Genomic DNA, 24,092 nt, shown 5'->3' with positions numbered 1-24,092 from the left:
TTGATTGATGATCATATGGAAGGGAAGTTCATTATTTATACAAGTAAGCATTACATATGGTTAAAATTACACTGTAAGAATTAAAATTCATATTGGATTTCAAAGTTTTCTTTTCAAATCATTAGTATGTATGCAGATAAGCACTTCAAAAGGTTGAAATTAATAAATTCTTTATGAATTTCATAGTTTTTTTTCAGATACAATGACAGGAAAATTTCAGTTTGCAATAGACAGAGGAGGGACGTTTACAGACATATGGGCCAGATGCCCAGGAGGTGAAATTGAAGTTATGAAACTTCTCTCTGAGGATCCACAGAATTACAAAGATGCCCCAAGAGAAGGAATAAGAAGACTTTTAGAACAGGTACTACATCATATAAATTATTGCTTGTAAATGTAATATGATTAGAACAAGTACTATTTCATACATGTCATTTATAAATTATTGATTGTTAATTTATTATTTATAGAACAGGTACTCAATCATCTAAATTATTGACTGTTAGTGTAATACTATTTAGCAAGTTTGAATTTTAATCTTAAAAGTTAAAATCTTCTCTCTTGATTTAAATCTTTATCTACAAAATATTAGCAATTTGACCCCACCTGTGTTCTGAAAACTCTCATTTCTATCTTTACAGAAGACAGGTATTCAAATGAGTGCAGATAAACCCATTGATACATCTTACATTGACTGGATACGAATGGGGACCACTGTTGCCACCAATGCACTTTTAGAGAGAAAAGGTGAACCCATGGCACTGGCTATCACCAAGGGATTCAAGGACTTGTTGTACATAGGAAACCAAGCTAGACCACAGATATTTGATCTTGTATGAAAACTTGAGATTTACTTCAATTTCTAAATTTTCATTTTTGAAATCCAGATTTATTCCTCTGTTTGAAATACATCTGCAAGGATTAATTTTCACAATAGGGGAACTTTATACATAAATATTATTCAAAGAGTCCATGGTTGATGACAAGAAATATTTGTGAGTAACAATAGATTGCACATTTGCAAAAATCTAGCCAGAGAACCATTATATCTGCAGGTTTACATTATTTGCTTGCTTACAGTTTCTTTGTTCGGTAATGGTAGCAAAACAGAAGTTTATGAATTTTATTTTTGATGAAGTAAAATAAACATACTAAAATTATAATATACATATTTGTAATATGACATGTTTTTTTTTTTTTAGGAAATATCTGCTCCTGATCAGTTGTACAGTGACATTTTAGAAGTGGAAGAGAGAGTTGTATTCCAGCAAGATAAATGTCAAATCCAGAAGTCATGTGACAAGGTCACAGGGGTCACTGGAGAAAAGGTCGAGACCTTCATAATGCACATTAAGCTCATTTATATTGGAATGCATGTGTAATTTTATTTAGTTTATCAATTAAAAAAAAACCCATCTACCCCTGGTACATGTATGAACATTAACTTCTAGTTGGAGATTTGGCAGAAAGTGAACAGAGAGAAACTAAGAGAAGATTTGCAGGCTCTTCTAGACAAAGGAATTCAAAGTCTTGCCGTGGTTTTACTTCACTCATACACGTAAAGATTTCATTAACTTTAACTCACACACTTGGAAAAGTTTAAGATTTTACAAAAATAATAACACACAAAATGCCTGATTCTTCAGTGTCAAAAGCATGACCATCGTCAGAACCCACAGATTTTCTCTACGTTACACTGCATTTAACTGTTGAATGCAGTGAAATGGAGAGAAAATTCGTGGGTTCCGACGATGAAGCATGACCTAAAAATTATCTCATAAATTTTATTTAAGGGGTAAATTTGTGTAAAATTCAATTTTAGTTAATATTGCAAGAATCAAATTGTTACAGATTTACAGAGCATGAGAAGGAAGTGGGCAGAATTGCACAGGACATGGGCTTCCACCAGGTGTCCCTGTCTTCTGATGTCATGTCCATGGTGAGAGTGGTTCCAAGAGGTTACACAGGTATAAAATATATTTTCAATCCCAACAGGTACATAGAGAACAATTAATTGAATAATTGGGACTTGATATTGGTTTAGTCATTTACATGATTATCCCGCCAAAAACCAATTATTATTCACAACATTTTTAGCCTTAATTTGTCATTTGAAATCTTTTTATGATGGCTAACCTTTGAGGCAGAGGAAATGTTTATTTAAAATTATAAATGCAAAACAAGAGCATCGCAGAATGGAGCATCCCCTTGAAAAGATATCTATAAATCAAGATAGCATTTGGCATTAATCCTGATGCAAATAACATCAATTCTTTTTCACACAGGACATAAATACTCAAAGAAACACACACACAACCAATTGCATTTCTATATCCCCTCCACCTGTGTTAAGGAGGGGGGGGGGGTAATGAATAGCAAATAAACTTTGTTTATTGTATAATATATACATTTGTGGTATCTTTCCTCTATATAAACATACAGAGAGAAAATATCTTCAATTCTGTATGAAGTTTGTCGGAGGTCAAAGGTCAATACATGACCGAATCACACAGCGCAATAATATATACCGTTACTTATAAATATAAAAAAAGACTTGCTTTTCATGTATAAAGATGAACAACATAAGCAAGTGAAATAATTGTTTCATTTACAACGTGAACAAATACTTCATACATTTTTGGCGATCGATTTAACCTGTGTACATAGAGAATATACCTATAGAATCTATGGTCTAGCCTTTGTTTACACGTTGTATGTCACTTTTGTGAACTGCACAGTATCCTTATTTTTGTTAGATCTTAAGTTAAATCTTCATGATATAGGCTAAAGCTATATATTTTCATTAAATTCTACTCACGATAAATGTGTAAATGACTTTATCAAAGCATTGCAATCAAGCTCTTTCAGCTCTCTCTCTCTCTCTCTCTCTCTCTCTCTCTCTCTCTCTCTCTCTCTCTCTCTCTCTCTCTCTCCATATATAACATCATAAATATACCTTTAGTTACTGAAATCGTAGATTAAATGTTTTTATCAAAATTAAAACACTTGATTGCAAATTAACTGGCTCGGACAAGTGTCTCTATCCATCGGATCCATCCATCCCTTTCAGGCGACCGAAATTCCTCCAACTTTTTATCATCAATAGGCGTGTCATAGGTCTTTGACAGCATTAATGATCAATTTTCACAAATAAAAAAATTCCCAGAATAAAATATTCACTATTTGATCACAAAATATTCCCTTCGTATAGAATTCTTAGACAAAGGAGAGGCCTTTCAAGCCGATTTACACCTTGCGTACTTTAGACGGAAATCTACGGCGACTGGTTAGTGCAATACTTATCTCCAAATATATTTAATTTAATATTTAATTGTTCATCTCAAATGTATATATAAGTAATAAATAACAGGTTTATAAACTTCAACTTGAGGCAAGTTCCTTCGATAAGGCCTTTGGCCTTCACAAGATTTGTTACCACATTATGAAGTACGAGGTTGTATAAACTTGTTGACACATTTCTTATGGAAAATTTATTGTGTAATAAACTTAGTTTATTGTATTTAGCTAGTTTATTTATTTATTTTTACATTTTGATGCTTATTTGACGCCTCATATCAAGAAATATGTAGCAGGATTTGCTTCTGGTTTTAAAGATAACATTAAGGTTTGACTTAAGATTTAGTGCTACAATAACTTAAATTTCAATTATGTTAACTTGAATTTAATTTTAGAATCTGTTTTTATTATTAGGCGACGTGACAACCAGATTATGCGAATCCGTTATGCTTTGTCGCACTTCTATAAATGTTTCCTTTCTGTAAACAATTTTTCAAAATGCTACTCCTCCTTTTTGGTCTAATTTCAATATAACTTGGCACACAAGTATATCTACACTATGATACATTTCTCTATAATGTTTTTTGTCGATGAACGGTGTTGCCGTGGTTACTAAAAATAGAAATTTCTGTGAAATTCTTTCAAAAACTCCTCCTACAGTTTTAGTCTGATTTCAATATAACTTGGCACACAAAACCATATAGGCACATAATTCTGTGTATGGTTTTTGAATAACGGTGTTGCCGTGGTTAAAAAATAGAAATTTCTGTGAAATTCTTTCAAAATGCTAATCCTCCTACAGTTTTGGTATGATTTCAGTATAACTTGGCACACAAGTTGAATACACTAAGATACATAATTCTGTGTATCGGTTTTTGATTTAGATGAACGGTGTTGCCGTGGTTACTAAAAATAGAAATTTCTGTGAAATTCTTTCAAAATGCTACTCCTCCTACAGTTTTGGTCTGATTTTAGTATAATTTGGCACACAAGTAGAATACACTAAAATACATAAATCTGTGTATCGGTTTTTGATTTAGATGAACGGTGTTGCCGTGGTTACTAAAAATAGAAATATCTGTAAAATTCTTTCAAAATGTTACGTCTCTTACAGTTTTGGTCTGATTTTATAAATGGCACACAACAGAATATACTAAGATACATAAATCTGTGTATCGGTTTTTGATTTTGATGAACGGTGTTGCCGTGGTTACTAAAAATGGAAATATCTGTAAAATTGTTTCAAAATCTCTTTCCTACAGTTTTGCAATCTTCAATATAACTTGGCACACAAGTAGAATACACTGTACATAATTCTGTGTATCAAATTTTAATTTTGATGAACTGTGTTGCCGTGGTTACAAAAATTGAAATGTCAAAATTGTCTCAAAATGCTACTATCCTATTTTTCTGATTTCAATATAACTCACACAAGAGAGCTACACTAAATTTTTCAACGATCATTATTCTATATATTGCTGTTGTAAAGTTTCAAATCCCAGCTGCTTAAGTACTCTTCTCTTCCTTTGCTATAAGTTCAAACCAGTAGAGCTTCAGTCTCGACAGAGACTTCTGGTTTTTTATATTTATTATGATTCTCTTTAGAACACATCAGTTCTTTTCATGCAGTCAGATGGAGGTCTAACTCCAGTTGATAAGTATGAAACAATTTGAAGGCTTTAATATTGTGTTGACTTTGCATGGTTTCTCTTTTTCTCTCTCTCTTGCTCTCTCTCTCTCCCCCCTCTCTCTCTCTGTCTCTCTCTCTCTCTCTTTCATATATAACCAGAATTATCTTTGTTCCAGATTTAATGGTTCCAGAGCAATATTATCTGGCCCAGCTGGCGGAGTGGTTGGTTATGCCTTAACAACTTATAACCAAGAAACTAAACAGGCTGTCATAGGCTTTGACATGGGAGGTAAGTTATTATGACATAGGGAGTAAATATATCATTTTGACATAGGGCAGGTATGTTATTTTGACAAAGGAGAGGTACATGTATGCTATTTTGACACAGAGGATGTATGTTATTTTGACACATGAAAGGTATGTTATTTAAAATACATATGTGTATGAGAGGTTTACTTCAACTTGAGGCAAGTTCCTTCGATAAGGAAGATTTGTTACCACATTATGAAGTACATGTTCAAAACCAAGAGATTTCTTACACATGGGCGATTGTTACTTTGATATGCAAGGTTTATGCACATTTATACTTTGATGATATTGAGATGTTTTAATTTCTTTATGAAAGATGTGTGGGACTTATTTAAATATATTGATTTACATTTATTTAATAATCTTATAGGGACCTCAACAGATGTCAGCAGGTATGCTGGTCAGTATGAACACGTGTTTGAAACCACAAGCAATTTCAAGAGAATTATATTAATTTTGCAAAAACTTTCTGTGTAATATGATTTAGATTCAAAATATTCATTCTTGTTTTGAGATCATCATATGGTATATTTAAAAACAGAATATAAGAGCCTGAATATGTTTTTTTTACTTTTCTCTTTATAACCCGCAAAGTCCTTAAAGGGTGAATTTTAATTTTTGGGAAGGAATAATACTATTCATTAAATAGCAAGAAGCCATGAAATTTATTTTGTCTGATTCAGAGTTAAACATATTTTAATATGAAATCTGAAAAAAAATATAAGGAAATTACCATCATTATGTCATTATGTACTTTTTAGCTGGATATTAACACAGTGGCGGCAGGTGGTGGATCCATGCTTTTCTTCCGAGCGGGAATGTTTGTGGTTGGACCTGAGTCAGCGGGAGCAGATCCAGGCCCAGCATGCTACAAGAAAGGTCAACATTAAAATCTTACACAAAAAATTTTTACAATAAAATATACCACGAGTTATCTACAGTTGAACTTTATTTTCTCTAATCTCAATGTCTCAATCACCATGATATGCTACAAGTAATTTTTAAAGTCCTAACTACTCTCCTTTAGTTAATGTACTGTACATGTATTTTAACCTTGATGTCTCAAATCACAGGATATCTGTTTGTAGAAGTTTTTTCCTCAGTGTTATTGGGTTCAAGGTTATGAGGTTTAACTGTATATTTCTTTCAGAAATTGTATTCTATATACATGTACATTGTAGATACCGGTATATAAGGAGAACTAGTCCATGTTTTATCCTCAATGGGTGTCATCATTAGTTATTGAAGTTACATGTATTAGAATCAGTTATGTACACAAGTTAAGGTCATTCAATTTATTAGTTACCAGTACTCTATATATGGTTGAAAAATTTTATTTGAAATTTTTATTTCCTTTTCAGGAGGTCCTTTGACTATAACAGATGCTAATCTATGTCTTGGACGACTTTTGCCAGAATATTTTCCTAAAATATTTGGGAAAAATCAGAAAAGTCCACTAGACAAGGCAGCTACAGACAGGGCATTTAAGAAACTCACAAAAGAGGTAGACACAACTGTATGGGTGACATTTCACTTTAATTGTCAGTCTGTGTTAAAGTGTAAAAATTAAAGATGGGTTGTATGTCGAATGAACATGGTTTATCATTTAGCTTGGTTGTCGAAGTTGTGATCTTGGGTACAGCATTTTCAGCACCATCAATCTCCACTGCTTGATATACATTTAGATGATTGCTAATATTGCATAATTTTGATTTGTTGAGGGATGGGGGGAAGGGGTGACTAAGCACCATTTGGGTGAGGGATAATAATAAATCTCATTACTTAAGCACCACAAAAAGTAGATGATGAAAGTCTTAAGTTTTATTATTTGAAATGGCTAGTGATGTTTTATTGGAAGACCTTAAACATATGTCAGAGCCAATATGATCAAGTTCAAGCAAGGAGTATTTGTAAAATGATTCCGTCCTGTACATTTCAATGAAAACATTGCTAACTGTTTATATTTATTGACATCAATATACAGGTTAATGAATTTCTGTCTACACAAGAAGACTCACCTAAAAAGAAGATGATAACTGAAGAGGTAGCGATGGGATTTATCCAAGTAGCCAACGAGACCATGTGTCGTCCAATCAGAGCTCTTACGCAGGTCAATTTCTATCCTATTAAATATCAATACAATTTTCATAAAGAAATTAATTATGTGCAACTTCTACTGCATCACCATTATTTTAAATTCATGCAATGAAACTTTTGGATGTTTATTTAGTATTGAAATGAAATGTTTTATTTAGGCGAAAGGTTACGACACATCTAAACATGTGCTGGCATGCTTTGGTGGAGCAGGGGGACAACATGCATGTGCAATAGCACGTTCTCTTGGAATGTCAAAGGTCTTTGTGCATAGGTAATTTTTAAGGACATTAATTTGAGAATGGTATTTCTAACTTGAGAGGATTTAACCCGGTACTTTAAATTTAATATGCAGACATACTTGTATTTCCTCAGTGATAAAAACTGAATGTTGGTACTGTACCTTTAACTAATTCATGAAGAGTAATTGTGAGTAAGTCCCTGTGATTTGTTTTAGGTATGCAGGCATCCTGTCGGCCTACGGTATGGCTCTGGCTGATGTAGTGCACGAGGCCCAGGAACCTTGTGCCAAGGAATACAAACCTGGTAAGGGGAACTACTCTGTAATGGCCTGGTAAGGGGAAACTACTCTGTAATGGTTGCTCTATCTGTGTTAAATACATGTATGATTTTATCCTGTCTGAAAATTTCTCTAAGAGCTCTTTAATTGCTTCAGAACTATTCACCTACTTAATCAACCCATTGTCAGTCAGGGGGCATAACTCAAACAAGTTATTGAAGAAATAACTTAAATAAGTTATTTTACATTATTTTCACCACACAATTTTTTTTTATAAAAATAACTTACATAAGTTATTTTTATATCCTACTTGGACATTGATTTCTTGGAAATTTTGTGTTTCCTGCCAATTTGCATTGCATTTTGGGATTCCATTATGTAATACTAGATGGAGTTCACCGATTCCAATGGAGAATTGGTGAGGAGGTGGAGATAAACACCATTTACACCTTATTTTGTGGTTTTATCCACATGGTGTATATGTCCAATTTTCATCATTACATTAAAAAAAATCCCCACTTTTCCAAAGACTTTGAACACTTTTCCTGCAATGCGCAAGGTTTAAATTTAGTCAAACATTTGTTTTTGTCTTGGTGCACGAGCAAAATCCTTTGATGCACAGGGTGTGAAGTTAGGGAGGAATGACACAAAATAACTTAAACAAGTTATTTATTTATTGAAACTATTTTGGAAAAATAACATGTTTGAGTTACTAAAGCTGGAAAAAAGTAGGTCATAGCAAAGAGAAGTAACTCATTGAGACAAAAAAATAACTCATTTGAGTTATTTTTGAAATAACTTGTTTAAGTTATGCCCCTGACTGATTGTAGAATCATAAAAAAATAAATAAGGATTAATGAATAAAAATGAATAAGGGATAAGGATTTTATTTCATTTAAGAACATGTACATGTACATGTACTACAAATTATTTGAGTAAGATGCACAATCATTGTGTGATGTGTATTTATATTTACACTTTATTTCGTAGAGTTCTTTCAGTATTTTGAACAACATATTTCCGATTTGCAAGATAAATGTTGCAAAGAGCTTCTGCATCAAGGATTTAAAAGGTATTATTGGATAATTATTTGGATTATTTGAAAGAAAAAAAATATTATTTAACTATAAATGTTAAAACTTAGGTAAAGTTTAACTGCATTACTTCTTAAAAACATTTCAAAATCTAATGGAAAAAAATAGTTTAAAATTTAATTTGGCTGTGATTACAGAGAAGAGATAGATACTCAGCCATTTCTACACATGCGATATGACAGAACAGACTGCGCATTAATGATTTCTGCAGACAAGTTCCCAGCCAATCAGAACTCTTGTAAAGTTGGTGATTTCAAATTAGCATTCCAAGAGAGGTAATTTTAGCTATGAAAATTACTTTTGAATGTTATAAAAGTCTTTAAATTATTAAATTTTCTAATGAAGGTTTGCTGCACAGAACAGTTTACCATTTTAAATTTTATGTGAATAATATAATTTAGGTACATGCAGACCTGCAATTTCTATCTACATTCTGTCTTCGTTTTCACCTGATTAGCTAGATCATAAACTAGTGCACTTGAGGCCTGAATGACAGGCATTAATTTAAATCCTATTAGTATATAGATGAATTATCAGAAAAGCAGGTGCAAGAAAGAAGGAAGAAAAATATGACTACTGCTAAATATACATTGACAGTAACTGTAATATATCAATCAGCCCATCTGTTGCGTTAAGGTTTTTTTTTACATACTAGAGGATTTTTTAAGGTACCACACAGAGTTTGGATTCACCATTCCCGATCGTCCAATCATTGTAGACGACATCAGAGTCCGAGGAGTGGGAAAGGCTCTGACGCATGATGAAAAAGACAATCCTTCTGTGACTTCCACTCCCATAGCAGACATAGTAGGTAGACACTGGAAATATTGATACCGTAGATCATTTAATTTTCGCAACCCAATCTTCTTGCAAGATCGACATTTTCTCTTTTTTAGGGAGACAAAATTTTCCTAAATATAAATATATGTAATACATATATAATAATATATATATATATTTATATTTCATAATCTATATAATAAGTACGCGAGAATATATTTTCTCGAGCATATTGTCTCATATTTTTGTACGAAAATAATGTTATTGTGTATGAAAAGGTGGTTTACAGTACATACATGTTTGTTCTCAGAATATATCATATATTTCAATTCAAGGAAGTTGATTGAAGGAAAACTAGTTGGGTGGGGCAGGGGGGGGTTGGGAGGGGGCAGTTTGTGGGTTCCAAACCCATTGTACATGTTTCAGAAAAACCCTAAGGATAATAACCATGCATATTAAAGGGGTTTGAGGTGAAAGGATATGATGAGATATTTACATGTACAGTATTTGATAATCAACAGCAATCTGGAGGGGGGTGTAAAATTGGATTCATGTAAATTTCTTTGACACAAAGTTAATCAATGCTTTGTTTTTCATCCATTACAGACAACCAAGTGCTATTTTGAACATGGTTTCCAGGAGACAAAGGTTTATGTTTTGGAGAATTTGTCTCATGGTCATTCCGTTGAAGGTCCAGCTATTATCATGAATGGAAACAGGTAACTGCATGAAAGAATTTTTAAAAAAAGGTGTAGGTTGAAAGGGAGTGTAAACTCAGGGCAAAAATACTGTAACACTGTATACAACATTTCTCAGTTAAATACAGTTGAACTTTGGTATCTCGGACTCCAATATGTCAAATACCATGGATATGTCAAAGTGATTTTGAGGTCCCAACCATTATTCTTTAAGTATTTTACCCTCTATATCTCAAATCCTCGGGTGTCTCAAAATTTTTTCTTGGCTCCTTCGAGTTTGAGATAGCGAAGTTTGACTGTATTATACATGTATAACATAATATAAAAACAAAAAATTCATTTATTCAATATTTTTATTATTTATTAATATTTGTTTTGATATTTTGTTTTATTTATTTTAGTACAATTTTGATCGAGCTTAACTGCACTGCAACAATAACAAAGCATGGAGATGTTCAAATAAAGGTATTATTTTATTATCATTGTAAATTTAATTTTGCTGCTAACATGAACTACTTATATGTACATGTACCTTTGAAAATGCATTCATATTTAAGTATGAACCATCCAAATTTTTATAGTTTGAAGATTAAACAAATGGAGATAATGAACAGCATTCATGATCAAAAGTCCATAAAACAATACAAAATAGGAGCAGAGCAAACACGGGACCTCCAAAACATCAGAGGTGGGATCAGGTGTCATGGAGGAGTGAGCATCCCCTGCCGACTGGTCACACCCACCGTGTGCTCCTTGAAAGATTAAATTCTCCCCTCCTCCCTCAAAGAATTGTCTGGAATGTGAAGCTCCAGGATTAATGAGGCTAGATTGTCTGAATATTGTACGTGTACAAAATTTAGCACAATCATTGGGTGTGGAGTTGTTGGCGTAATCTTGAATTAGCGTTACACATGTCCGTGCAGTGTATTGTATATATATGTAAATGATTTCTTAGCGGTATTCATGAATTAGCGCAGTGTTATCTGCGCCAAAGCTGCTAAAATAAGAAGCCTACTTTTAAAAGTACACATACAGTATTACGGACTAATTACAGGTAGGGAGTGGAGTGGTGCAGCGTGTAGGACCAGATCTAGACGCCATTCAGCTGTCTATCTTCTCCAATAGGTTTATGAGCATCGCTGAACAGATGGGAAGGTAGGACTTCATTTTATAGAAGGAGTTGTTTTGGGTTACAGTATATTTATAAGCAGTTTAGTACAATGGATATTAATAATTGAGTTGAAAGTCCCAACCACTTCTTAAAATAGTTTAACTTCAATAATTTTAAATCTTACTATATCTTAAATATCTACTCCACTGAGTTTGAGGTGTCAAAATCTGACTGTATAAGAAAAAGCTTTGATTGATATGCCAGGTTTTTGATCTGAGTGTGCTAAATACTTCTTTGCTTAGAAAGGATGTAATTTGTACGTTGTGTCTTAACCTACATGTGAATGTATAGATATTTTTTTTTGTAGAGTGCTACAAAGAACTGCTATTTCAACAAACATCAAAGTAAGAGATTTTATTTTGAAAATAATATTGACAAATATGATTATACTCTCTTCACTGAATGATATGAAAATTTTGTCCAAGTTTCTCTCTTATTTAATTATTTGAAGGCCAGAAAATGATTTTAAAAGTGGTTGAATGATATTTGAGAATTTTACACACATTTATTAGTGGATGAATGATATTTGAGAAATTACACACATTTATTAGTGGATGAATGATATTTGAGAATTTTACACACATTTATTATCTTAAAATTGCTTAATACAAAATACTCAATATGAATTTATTTTTAGGAACGTCTAGATTTTTCTTGTGCAATGTTTGGGCCTGATGGAGGGTTGGTAGCTAATGCTCCTCACATCCCAGTTCACTTGGGGGCCATGCAGGAAACAGTCCAATACCAGGTATTGTCAATTTCCACATAAAGGTCAATAGGTCAATGATCTCTGACAAGGAAATCTTCTCAACACATGATCAGAATTGATAAAAATTACGATGATTTTGTAGATGAAACACAGAGGGGATGACTTGAAAGAAGGAGATGTTATTTTGGCTAACCATCCCCAGGCAGGAGGGAGTCACCTCCCAGATCTGACAGCCATTACCCCGGTCAGGATAACTCTTTATGTTTTATTTGAATTCTCCAAACTACTCTATAATTACTGCACTACATGTAAGAAATAAATTTAATTTGTGAGAATTCATTCATGAGGTACATGAACTACAAAGCTTCATGTCGGCATATTTTGTGAAGCATGTTAGGACTTCATGATTATTTGCAAGTGTGATGCTTCGTTGTTTATGTACCTCATGAATTCTCAAAAATTGAATTCTTTCTTGTATTTACATAATTTTTGCTATGACTTGCCAAATATTTTTGTCATACAACAAATATTTTTGAAAAAAAAAGTTTGCACCTAAATTTTTACTGTAGTAGTTCATGAGAAAATAAACCTTTTCTAATGCAAAGAATGTAAAGGAAAAATATTTGGATACCGGCAAATACTAGCTGGTATTCAAATCTGGCCTTGAAAATGTGTTATATATTGTAAAGACAGAAGTTCACTTGTTTGTGTAAATTATGCTAATTAGGCGATAATAAAGCAATTTATACTTAATTTTTAATACGTAAACACATTTTTACAAAAATAACTGCAAATAAACTGTTTGCTTTTTTTGGCTATTTTACAAAACGTGTTAAATATTCACATTTACAGTAATTTGATAATAAAAATGGGGAAACATACATGTCCATTATGATTTGATGTATATAGTTATTGTACATGATCAAAGAAATATATTTTATTAACACTGTAAATTAATATTTATTAGTCCTCTACCAGTGAAACCAGAGGGGACTACTTTGTATAGGTTTCCTCTTATAGTCCATCCTTTGCTATGTGACCTTGATGAATTATAGTTCAAGTTTGCATTTTGTTCTGCTTAAATGATTTTGAACAAAATCATAGTATTTTCAGTTTTTATTGGGAACCAGATTACACTTGTCGTTAAGAGACTAGTATTAAACCTCAAACTTTTTTCATATTTCAAGGTATTTTGGCCTGGGGAGCAAAAACCAGTATTTTTTGTAGCCAGTAGGGGGCACCACGCTGATATAGGGGGAATAACTCCTGGTTCCATGCCCCCTCATTCCAAGTGCATCCAGGAAGAGGGTGCTGTGTTTAAATCATTTAAGTTGGTGGATCAAGGAATATTCCAAGAGGAAGGTAGGAATATAGGAATATTAAGATTGAATTAGACTTCATGCACCAAGAAAAATGCTGTTAAATGTGTGATCAAATTTTGCAAGGTCATTTAAATTGTATATAAATGTCAGAAACCCACAAGAATTTTATTTACACCCACATTGAAGGAAGTATAAATTAGATGTAAAACAATGCAATTGATGAAGACGTTTTTACATAAAAACATATACTAAGGCCATAATAAAAATATTCCTAGATTCTCATCCCCGCCCGCCCCGATTTTATACCCCCGCCTCGATTTTTTTTAATTTCTTCGTCTTAATTCTGATCGGGATCGGTATTCATCTACCATTCTACTTTCGTTTTAAATCCCGCGAAAGTCGACATGATTTTGACAGCTGAAAAGATGGTAGTTGCTGTAATACATGCGTATATATTTTAAACGAGGGTCATTGGTTGAAAAAGATTAGTGATGATGTGAAGTAAGAGATAATTGAACCTTTACTATGACTTTTATTCGGGTATTGTGGATAAAATTACACCGATTGACCAGGTCAATAAAAAATCTGCAAAATTGAAAAAATGTAAATTAAAAGCCACTCTCCCGCCTCGATTTTTAAAAAAATTCGAAAATATTTATTTATTATGGCCTAATCATTTACATGTGTATTCTATTTTTATCAATTTAATCAATTCTCGACATTAACACATACTTGACACTTTGTTGTCATCAGTAACATTTATTCTTAATTTGATTCCAGCTGTTACTAAAGCACTTATGAAACCAGGGAGATACCCAGGTAGTAGTGGGACTCGTAACCTTGGAGATAACCTCAGTGACCTCAAAGCTCAGGTTGCAGCCAATCAAAAAGTAGGCCACTTGACCTAGAAATATCATTCTGGCAATTCATGTTGGTATTGAGTGATTTAAGAAAATGCACTTATTAAGTACTTATTAGGTACATGAATGTATTTTTAAACAAAAAATATCTCACCTTATTAGGGCATAAAGCTGATCAAGGAGCTGATAGAGGAATATGGACTAGATGTTGTTATAGCATACATGGCTCATATCCAGGTATACTAGTCTTAAAATAAAATTTAATTTTTTTTACAATGGGAAGTTTAAAATCATGAGAATCATCAGCAACAGTGGTGTATTTGCAAGGTAACTAAGAAGATGACTGTATTAGGTGTATATACACCCTGTTAAAAAAAGAAGATCAAAAATAACATTTTACAACAAAATGGTTTCTATAAATGCTGCTAAATTTTGCTTATTTAATATGAGTAAAATACATGTAACTTCAAGAATGCATAAGAATTCACAAATTTAAAAAAAAGAATCTAGCTAGGTCCTGCTAGGAGGAGGGATTGCCTCTCCCAATCCCTCTTTTGCATCTCCTCTCTTAAACCTTTTGACAACCCTTGTTTGCATGCTGTTGACTATAGGATTATAGGATATTAATGTACATGTATTTTCTCCTAAACCAACAAAAAAATCAGGAATGTATTTAAATTCAATAAGAAAGAGAACCTAACCATTGGGCCTGCTGCATCATGTCTACATTGTATTGTAACAATAATTAACTTTTGATGCTGCATTTGACCTTTGACATTTGGACTTTTCTTCTGGTGAATATGCTTCTGTACTCAAGTAGGAAATGAAATGTCACATTATGCTCCACAACATGGAGAAAGACTCATGCACAGATTCAAATACATGTATCAACAAAAATGTCAAGTAACTGTAAAAAATGTAGAGAAATTTGACATTTTCTTGTAATTTATTCAAATTTTATTATTAGACCAATGCAGAAATAGCTGTGCAAGAAATGTTGAAGGAAATTGCCAGACGAACAAGGGAGAGAACTGGTACCACAAAACTGTCAGCGGAGGATTACATGGACGATGGGGCCAAACTCTGTCTGAGTGTTGATATAAATGAAACAAAGGTGAGACTTCAGTCAGTTGATACTTGAATACATTTGTCATATGTGGACAGTGTTGATTTGATATAATTGAGGTCACATTTATTTTTCATGTGAAAATTCTAAAGTCAAGTGGAATTCATAAATAAATATAGTATACAACATATGGTAAACTTTACCTATGTTTAACAAGTGATTGAAAAGAATTTCAAATGTGGGGTTGGATATTATTTTTTAATATCTATGAGTTTTTTTTATCCCCTTTATTATAATATTATAAATAAAAATCATATCTAGCTTCAATCCATAGGAGATCCTATATTCACACACTGAAAAGACCTGACCCCAAGACCATAAAATGAGAACAAACTTAAGTCTAAATTTCAAATTGACTTTGGAAATAATTTTGATAATAAAATAAAATTTTCATCATATGTATGAATTGAAGTGTTTCGCACAACTGCAAAATTTTAAGGTAACACATTGAATGAAATTTAAGATATTAAAAATTTTTTGACTTAAATCTACTTCTTTTTTTTAAGAATAAATTTACTTCTTTGCTTTATAGGGTACTGCAGTGGTAGATTTTACAGGGTCAACCTGTGAGGTGTATGGAAACTGCAATGCACCAAGGGCAGTGACTCTGTCAGCACTGATCTATTGTCTGCGATGTATGGTTGGACATGATGTCCCTCTGAACCAGGTAAATATAAATACAAATATTTTTAAAAAAATGTTTTGGTGGAATAAACGATTATAATTGAATGTTTGAATGCAAAGTAAATGTCAGTACATTATGGTTGTTTAAAGTAGATTTTGGTGAAATCTTTGTAACTCTTGACGGAAAAGAAATCAAACTTGAATTTTCACGTTTTTCTCTCAATGCAAAGTTTGGTATGTAATAAAAGTTACTTCCCTTGTCTCCATTTAATCCATACCATAGCTACATGTAAACGATAATTATTAATCAGCGTTATGTCTTTATTTCACGAACAACAGGGTAAGTTATTATAAAATTGTTAGATTTTATACATAAGTAATTAACACAAGTGCAGTTATAAATAGTCCCTAAACGTTAAAGACTTTCCTATATGCTATTAAGATAAGTGCATGTGCACCCGAAAGCAAATCAAAGAAATATTTTTATACTACAATAATATCTACACTTGTTATGTTTGTAAGTTCGATATGTATTTGAACGATTTTTTAAAACCAAAATGTCGATAATTTTTTGCATGAGAATAAAACACGTGGTAACATTAAAGTCACGTGTTTTGATTGATGAAACATGTATTAGCTATTAAAACAGCTTCTGAAAAACACAAATTATTATCATTTGAATCGTGATAATTAAAATTAATTGAATGACAGTACTTCTGAAATGACCATGGAATATATAAATCTATCGTTTTTGCAAATGTGTTAAATTTATTCACTGTTTCTTGAATTCACGGATTTGTTAGTGAATATAGCGAATATTAACACCGCGAGTTATTTTCCCCCTATACAGTATATAACAATATACTACAATAAAGATTTTTGTTATGTTGTGAAGGGTTAGTGTTTTATATTGGGAAAAAAGGAGAAAGACTTCATGTTGTGATTATAAACATTTTGTCTGTCAGTTTTTGCAGTTTCTAAATTGGAATGTAATTTTGTATTTATTCAGAATTATAAATTTCAAAAGTTTCAAACCAGAGAAATCCTCTGTCTTACTGCTTTGTTATGTATACATAGTAAAATACAATTATCACACAGTTAAGAATGACCATTTTATTATTATATAGGGATGTTTGAAGCCTGTGACTGCCATCATACCGAAGGGAAGTATGCTGGACCCCTCAGAAAATGCAGCGGTGGTCGGGGGAAATGTCCTGACCTCCCAGAGAATTGTGGACGTAATCTTTAGGGCCTTCCAAGTCTGTGCAGCTTCTCAGGTATTAAAAAACTTTTCCTTTGAATTCTCTTGTACATGATCTGAGACCTTCAAGGCCATATGCAAAGTCTATGTCACTGACAAATACATGTATATTTATCTAGACACTTTTAAGAGATGTAATCTTACATTACATGTTTTATTTACACTGTAATTTTTATACAGGGCTGCATGAACAACATCACATTTGGGGACGATGCCTTTGGACATTATGAGACAGTAGCAGGAGGAGCGGGAGCTGTGAGTACTGGCTCTGGGGCCTTAAAACTTAGACAAGCTCATTGTTGATCTCAGTCTCACATTTACAAAAGGAATATATAGTATGAAATTGAGATAGTAACTGTATATTCCAACACAAAAATTGTATAACAGTTTCTTTGTGTTTGGGGGAAAATATACTGAATTGTATAACAGTAGTACTGTTGCATTGATAGGGGCCAACATGGAATGGTAGAAGTGGAGTGCACAGTCACATGACAAACACTCGTATCACAGACCCGGAAATACTAGAAAGAAGGTCACAACAATTTAATATTGTTTTTAAGCTCTACTGGTCAGAAGAGCTTAGGCGATAGTAATGTGTCCGTCGTCCATCTGTCTGTCTAGCTGTCTGTGTCTGTAAACAATTTTTCTAAATGCTACTCCTCCTACAGTTTTGGTCTGATTTCAATATAACTTGACACACAAGTAGACTACACTAAGATACATAGATTAGTGCATCTGTTTTTGAACTCAATGAACGACATTGCCTTGATTACTAGAAATAGGAATTTCTGTAAAATTCTGCACACACAGATTTGAAGTTAATATTTTCTCTACTTATATATTTTAATAGCATTTCACACAAAAATTAATTAAAAATCTTATTTCATTTATAAGTTATTAAAACTTCAAATTTTTTGGCGGGTTTGAACACGTCCTTGTTTCACAAATTTTCCTTTATTTTATCCTTAGGAAAAGTGGCAATTTTGTTGTAGATTAATGAAAAATATTAAAACTTTAATCCAGAAAAATAATTTTATTTAGAGTAGAAATGTTAGAAAGCAAAACTCCTTCAAAAGTGTCGTCATTTCGAGCTACATGTAAGTGTTGTGTACAGAGTTTAGCAAATCAATCACACTCATGTTATGTACACAGTTTTTTGTAAACAGGGCATGAGCTCTGTTATTGTTATTACAAATTACCGGGTGCATAGCGAATCGTAATTTCACCACAACTGGTCCTATATTGTGTGTTTGTTTTGCTTTCGAACATGTCTTTGAATTTTCTGGTGTTTTATTTTTCATTTATAAATTTCATTTTCCTACAGTATCAAGACTAATTTAATTTTGTGAAATTTGTGCTTTTAATTTTGTTTTATTTCCTGAAATAAGAAAAATTTTTATGTGAAATGCTATTAAATATATAGGTATCCAATATTATAAAGAAAATATTACCTTAACCCTGTGTCAGGGGGTTTAAAACGCTCTCCACAAAGGAGGAGATTTCAATATAACTTGACACACAAGTAGACTATACAAAGATACATAAATTGATGCATCGGTTTCCATTCTAATGAGAAGGTGTTGCCATGGTTACTGAAAAAGGGTAAAATTCCTTTAAAACTTCCTCCTACAGTTTTGGTTGAACACATGTGCCTTGACACACAAGTAGAATACAATGAGATACATAATTCTGAGTATCGGTTTTTGATTTCGATGAACATTGTTGCCATAGTAACTAAAAAAAACGCTACTCCTCCCACAGTTTTGGTGTTATTTCAATCCATGTATAATTTGACACAAAAGTAGACTACACTAGGATACTTAATTTAGTGCATTGGTTTTTGATTTCGATAAAGGGTGTTGCCATGGTTACTAAAAATTGAAATTTCCGTGAAATTCCTTTAAAACGCTACTACTCCTACAGTTTTGGTCTGATTTCAATATAACTTGGCACACAAGTAGACTACACTAAGATACATAATTGAGTGCATCTGTTTTTAAACTCAATGAACAATTATGTCAGTGTTACTAAAAATAGAAATTTTTGTAAAATTCCTTTAAAACGCTTCTCCTCCTTCAGTTTTGGTCTGATTTCAATATAATTTGACACACAAGTACACTACACTAAGATACGTAATTCTATTTATTGCTGCATATTGTTAAGTTTCAAATCCAAGTGTTACTTTTCCTTTGTTATATGTTGAGACCAGTAGAGCTACAGTCTCATCAGAGTCTTCTGGTTATTTATTTATTTAGATAAATGTACAGCAAAACTTGTTTAGTACGAACACCGATATTGCGAATTTACGGATATAGCGAAGTCATCTTGGATCCCCAGCTATATGAATTTAATGAATTTCTAATACGGTTATAACAAATTACGGATATAGCGAAGTAATTTCATAGGTCCTGTGACTTCGTTATAACTGAGTTTTGCTGTATGGTGTTTTATTATATTAATTTCATTTCAGACTCATTTATTTGTTTTGGTTTTGTATATTCTGAATCCTAAAAAACTTTTATGTAAAATTAAATTTAGGTATCCAATTATTCTGAAGCGATTTCACCTTAACCCTGGTACAGGGGGTCAAGGTCAACACAAAGGAGGAGATGGCATCATCAGGGAGTACTTGTTTCGTAAAGACCTCACCCTCTCCATTCTCACAGAGAGAAGAGTCTTCTCCCCTTATGGATTAAAGGGTCAGCATCTATCTCCATTCATTTATTGAACACATGTCTTTATACCTAGAATACAAAAGTTTTCAGTTTTTCACGAGTATATTAACCCGTGTAAAATCCACCTTTCTAAATGCTTGTATTTAATGTTTGTTAATATATGATAAAGAATATTTCTACGATATACTGTAAAACATGTAATTACATTACATAGAAGTAATACTCAATTCATATATACTATAGAAAGTAAGGCGAAAAAAGTGTATTGAAGTTAGTTTAAGCCAGTGTGTTTCAACAACTTCGATAGCACAGTCAATTGGGTATCCGACTCCAAAGTTTAGGATACCGGGTTTGATTCTCACCATGAGTAATTTTCTTAATGTGAAAACAAACTTGATAAAATTTTCTAAGTTATCTCCTCAGTTGAGGCACGGGAAGGAGAATACGAACATAACAAAGTCCGTTTTCAATGTACCGGTAATTTGCAACGAGCTATGTATCTCTACATGTACTAAGTATATTCAGCACAAATAATGCAAGTGTTACATATTGTTGAATTGCAAACAAGTGTACCAAGAGTTACAGATGCCAACATATAGCTTGTCTTATATGACTTATTCTTGATTGCTTTCCAGGTGGAGCTTGCGGAGCGAGGGGAGTTAATCTTATTCACTACAATGATGGAAGAGTGGTGTATTTGGGATCAAAGACTTCCATCAAATGTCAGGCTGGGGTATGTTTTCTGTAATTATTATCATTACAAGTAATTTACCATGGTTTTTTATACCTTGGTTTCATTTAAGTCTTTCACAGTAAAAGATCAATATTTAAGTCAAAATTTTTTTTTCAGTAATCTGTCTTCCCAAAAGAGTAATTGATAACTAGAAGAATTCATATATACCAACTCTAAATAAATTAAACCATACCTTTTCACAAACTCAATTACCTTCATTATAATTTGAGTTTCAAATGTAATCTGCACCTCCTAAAAGACAAAAAACAAAACCAAATCCCCAAAACAAAACAAAAAATCATTGTTACTGTTCGTGTAAAATCTCACTCAACAAATATTTATTTCCAGGATGTATTTTATCTCCAGACTCCAGGAGGGGGAGGTTATGGATCTGAACAGGAACAGGAAACAGACACCAGAAAAAGGAAGCGGAAGTCAAATGATGAAGGGTCAAAGGCCAAAAGAGGTCACTCCCTGGTTGGCAGAGGAAGTGTATTTGAGTACAAAAAAGCACAAGAATCAGCATAGATTTAAAAAAAAATTATTTGTTAAATAGGCAAAAATAACCTTAGTTTCTTAGGCACACTGCATTTGATAGAACATTGCAACATTTATAAATTTTTTATAAACATATTTGAAAAGGGGGAATAACTCAATTTTCTATTTGAAAAAGGTGAGTCATCCCCCTTTCTTTCTTTCTTTTTTTGATTTCCTCTTGTTTTATAGTTATTTTTATTTGTAAATAAGAGTTATCCAAGTACATTGATTAAAGAATAGATTTTTGAATTTTTACAATTATGAAATGACATAAAGGATGCATCATTACTTCACAATGTAAAAGTCAAGAATTAGAGACTGCTTTGTCAAAATATCCTTTTTACAGATCTAAAGTTGCATTTTACATGTATAAGTGAACATTAAATGTAAAAAGTCGGTTTAGTTTTTTACTACCGGTATTTCTTATTTCATGAGTGCAATAAGGAACATGAAGTTTTAAGTAAGATTGAATATTTAGAACTAGATTTATTCAATATTTAAATAAAGAAGTTTTTATATAATATATAAACTTCTGACCATTTGAGACACAGAAAAATGTCTTTTCCTCAGTAGATTTATATTTATTTATTAAGTTTATAATTTGTTTTAACTTTCATTTTATTATACCTGAATTGGCAGGTGAAACCAAAGTTGTCTTTTACAGTTTGGTACAAAGGTGCAATGTCTGACAGTGCACCATTCTTAAATTCATTATAAGCCTTTTGCATGAATAAGGTGGTGGTAGATTTGCATGGTATTCTTTTCATTTTAATTAAATAAATTACTCTAGCTTATAACAAGAAGTAATAGATTTAGAGTGGTTGATCAGAATTCTGATATATATTCTAGTCATGCACCTGACACCCAGTCATTTTATTTTTGGTTATTAATACGTTTAAAAAAAAATCATCAGAAGTGTAGTACCTACATGTAGCACCAAGTAACGATAGCACCATCAATAATATAAACTTGGATCAGTTAGCTCGTATGATTTCTGTAGCACCTAGAATCTAAACACAAGGTACCTGGAACCTATTAGTTGCAATACAATTAGTAGGTAGTGAAAGCAGCACCTACCACTGAGTATAAGATAGAATTGTTACTTATTTTTATTGTATAACAAAGTTTGCCATATTATGATTTGTAATTCATCAGATTTCTACTGATTGTTAAATAAATATTGTTTTTTATTGATTACACTTGTTTTCAATAATTGGAATGTGTCTCATAGGTAATGACTGGTTAAAATTTACATACATACATAAAAATGTTACACTTTTCACTGCAATTCATGGTCCATAAATTGCAGTTGCCAAACAGGTCATTCGGCTGATTCCCAATTTTTAACCATCATAAGTGATTTTCAGCTGATTTTTAGCTCACCTGAGCTGAAAGCTCAAGTGAGCTTTTCTGATCACATTTTGTCTGTAGTCCGTCTGTCTGTAAACTTTTCACATTTTCGACTTCTTCTCAAGAACCAATGGGCCAATTTTAACCAAACTTGCCACAAAGCATCCTTGGGTGAAGGACATTCAAGTTTATTCAAATAAAGGGCCATGCCCTCTTCCAAGGGGAGATAATTATGAATTAATGAAAAATTAATGGTATCTTTTAAAAATCTTCTTCTCCAGAAACCTATTGCCAGGAAACATGAAACTCATGTGGAAGAATCCTTTTACATAGGAATATACTGGGTATAGGAAAAATCTTTAAAAATCTTCTTCTCCAGAACCATTGGAACAGGAAAGATGAAACTCATGTGGAAGCATCCTCAGGTAGTGTAGATTCAAATTTGTTCAAATCATGACCCCACGGGATAGGGAGGGGCCACAATGGCTGATCATAGTTTTACATAGGAATATACTGGAAAAATCTTTTTAAAATCTTCTTCTCCAGAACCATTGGGCCAGGAAAGATGAAACTCATGTGGAAGCATCCTTAAGTAGTGTAGATCCAAGTTTGTTCAAATCATGACCCCCGGGGTTAGGGCGGGGCCACAATGGCTGATCAAAGTTTTACATAAGATATATAGGGAAAATCTTTTAAAAATCTTCCTCTCCAGAACCATTGGGCCAGGAAAGATGAAACTCATGTGGAAGCATCCTCAGGTAGTGTAGATTCAAGCTTGTCCAAATCATGACCCCCGGGGGTAGGGTGGGGCTACAATGGCTGATCAAAGTTTAACATAGGAATATACCAGGTATAGGAAAAATCTTTAAAAATCTTCTTCTCCAGAACCATTGGAACAGGAAAGATAAAACTCATGTGGAAGCATCCTCAGGTTGTGTAGATTCAAGCTTCTTCAAATCATGACCCCCGGGGGTGGGGCGGGGCCACAATGGCTGATCAAAGTTTTACATAGGAATATATTGGAAAAATCTTTTAAAAATCTTCCTCTCCAGAACCATTGGGCCAGGAAAGATGAAACTCATGTGGAAGCATCCTCAGGTAGTGTAGATTCAAGTTTGTCCAAATCATGACCCCTGGGGGTGGGGCGGGGCCACAATGGCTGATCAAAGTTTTACATAGGAAAAATCTTTAAAAATCTTCTTCTCCAGAATCATTGAGCCAGGAAAGATGAAACTCATGTGGAAGCATCCTCAGGTAGTGTAGAATCATGCTTGTCCAAATCATGACCCCGGGTGTAGGGCG

At 32.8% G+C, this 24,092-nt stretch overlaps 1 protein-coding gene across 1 annotated transcript; it reads left to right on the top strand.

The window, feature by feature from the left end:
• The first annotated feature begins 182 nt into the window (after positions 1-182).
• On the top strand, positions 183-22,635 carry LOC134243994 (5-oxoprolinase-like). The gene is made up of 34 exons (XM_062726235.1): positions 183-364; positions 642-833; positions 1,203-1,328; positions 1,452-1,558; positions 1,852-1,973; positions 3,552-3,625; positions 4,903-4,955; positions 5,104-5,216; positions 5,607-5,707; positions 5,998-6,115; positions 6,598-6,740; positions 7,221-7,346; positions 7,492-7,604; positions 7,788-7,876; positions 8,841-8,922; positions 9,082-9,219; positions 9,613-9,751; positions 10,331-10,443; positions 10,824-10,887; positions 11,477-11,577; positions 11,901-11,937; positions 12,231-12,341; positions 12,445-12,546; positions 13,490-13,664; positions 14,405-14,514; positions 14,647-14,721; positions 15,452-15,598; positions 16,143-16,277; positions 17,362-17,511; positions 17,676-17,750; positions 17,945-18,027; positions 20,034-20,194; positions 20,806-20,903; positions 21,252-22,635. The coding sequence occupies exons 1-34, from the start codon at positions 203-205 to the stop codon at positions 21,429-21,431; spliced, it is 3,915 nt and encodes a 1,304-aa protein (XP_062582219.1). The 5' UTR covers positions 183-202; the 3' UTR covers positions 21,432-22,635.
• Positions 22,636-24,092: the final 1,457 nt, after the last annotated feature.

The sequence above is a fragment of the Saccostrea cucullata genome, unplaced genomic scaffold, assembly GCF_032062105.1.
Source record: "Saccostrea cucullata isolate Sc308-1 unplaced genomic scaffold, CSIRO_AGI_Scuc_v1 ctg3, whole genome shotgun sequence".
In the NCBI taxonomy this organism is placed as follows: Eukaryota; Metazoa; Mollusca; class Bivalvia; order Ostreida; family Ostreidae; genus Saccostrea; species Saccostrea cuccullata.
Note: the sequence above shows the minus strand (reverse complement) of the source record. Positions and strands in the feature narration are given on the sequence as shown.

Excerpts from the sequence above, each read along its gene's own strand:
- LOC134243994 (XM_062726235.1), top strand. The coding sequence starts at position 203 with ATGACAGGAAAATTTCAGTTTGCAATAGACAGAGGAGGGACGTTTACA. Across the intron at positions 1,329-1,451 it reads CAGGGGTCACTGGAGAAAAG|TTGGAGATTTGGCAGAAAGT; the intron begins GTCGAGACCTTC and ends ATTAACTTCTAG. Across the intron at positions 13,665-14,404 it reads AGGAATATTCCAAGAGGAAG|CTGTTACTAAAGCACTTATG; the intron begins GTAGGAATATAG and ends ATTTGATTCCAG.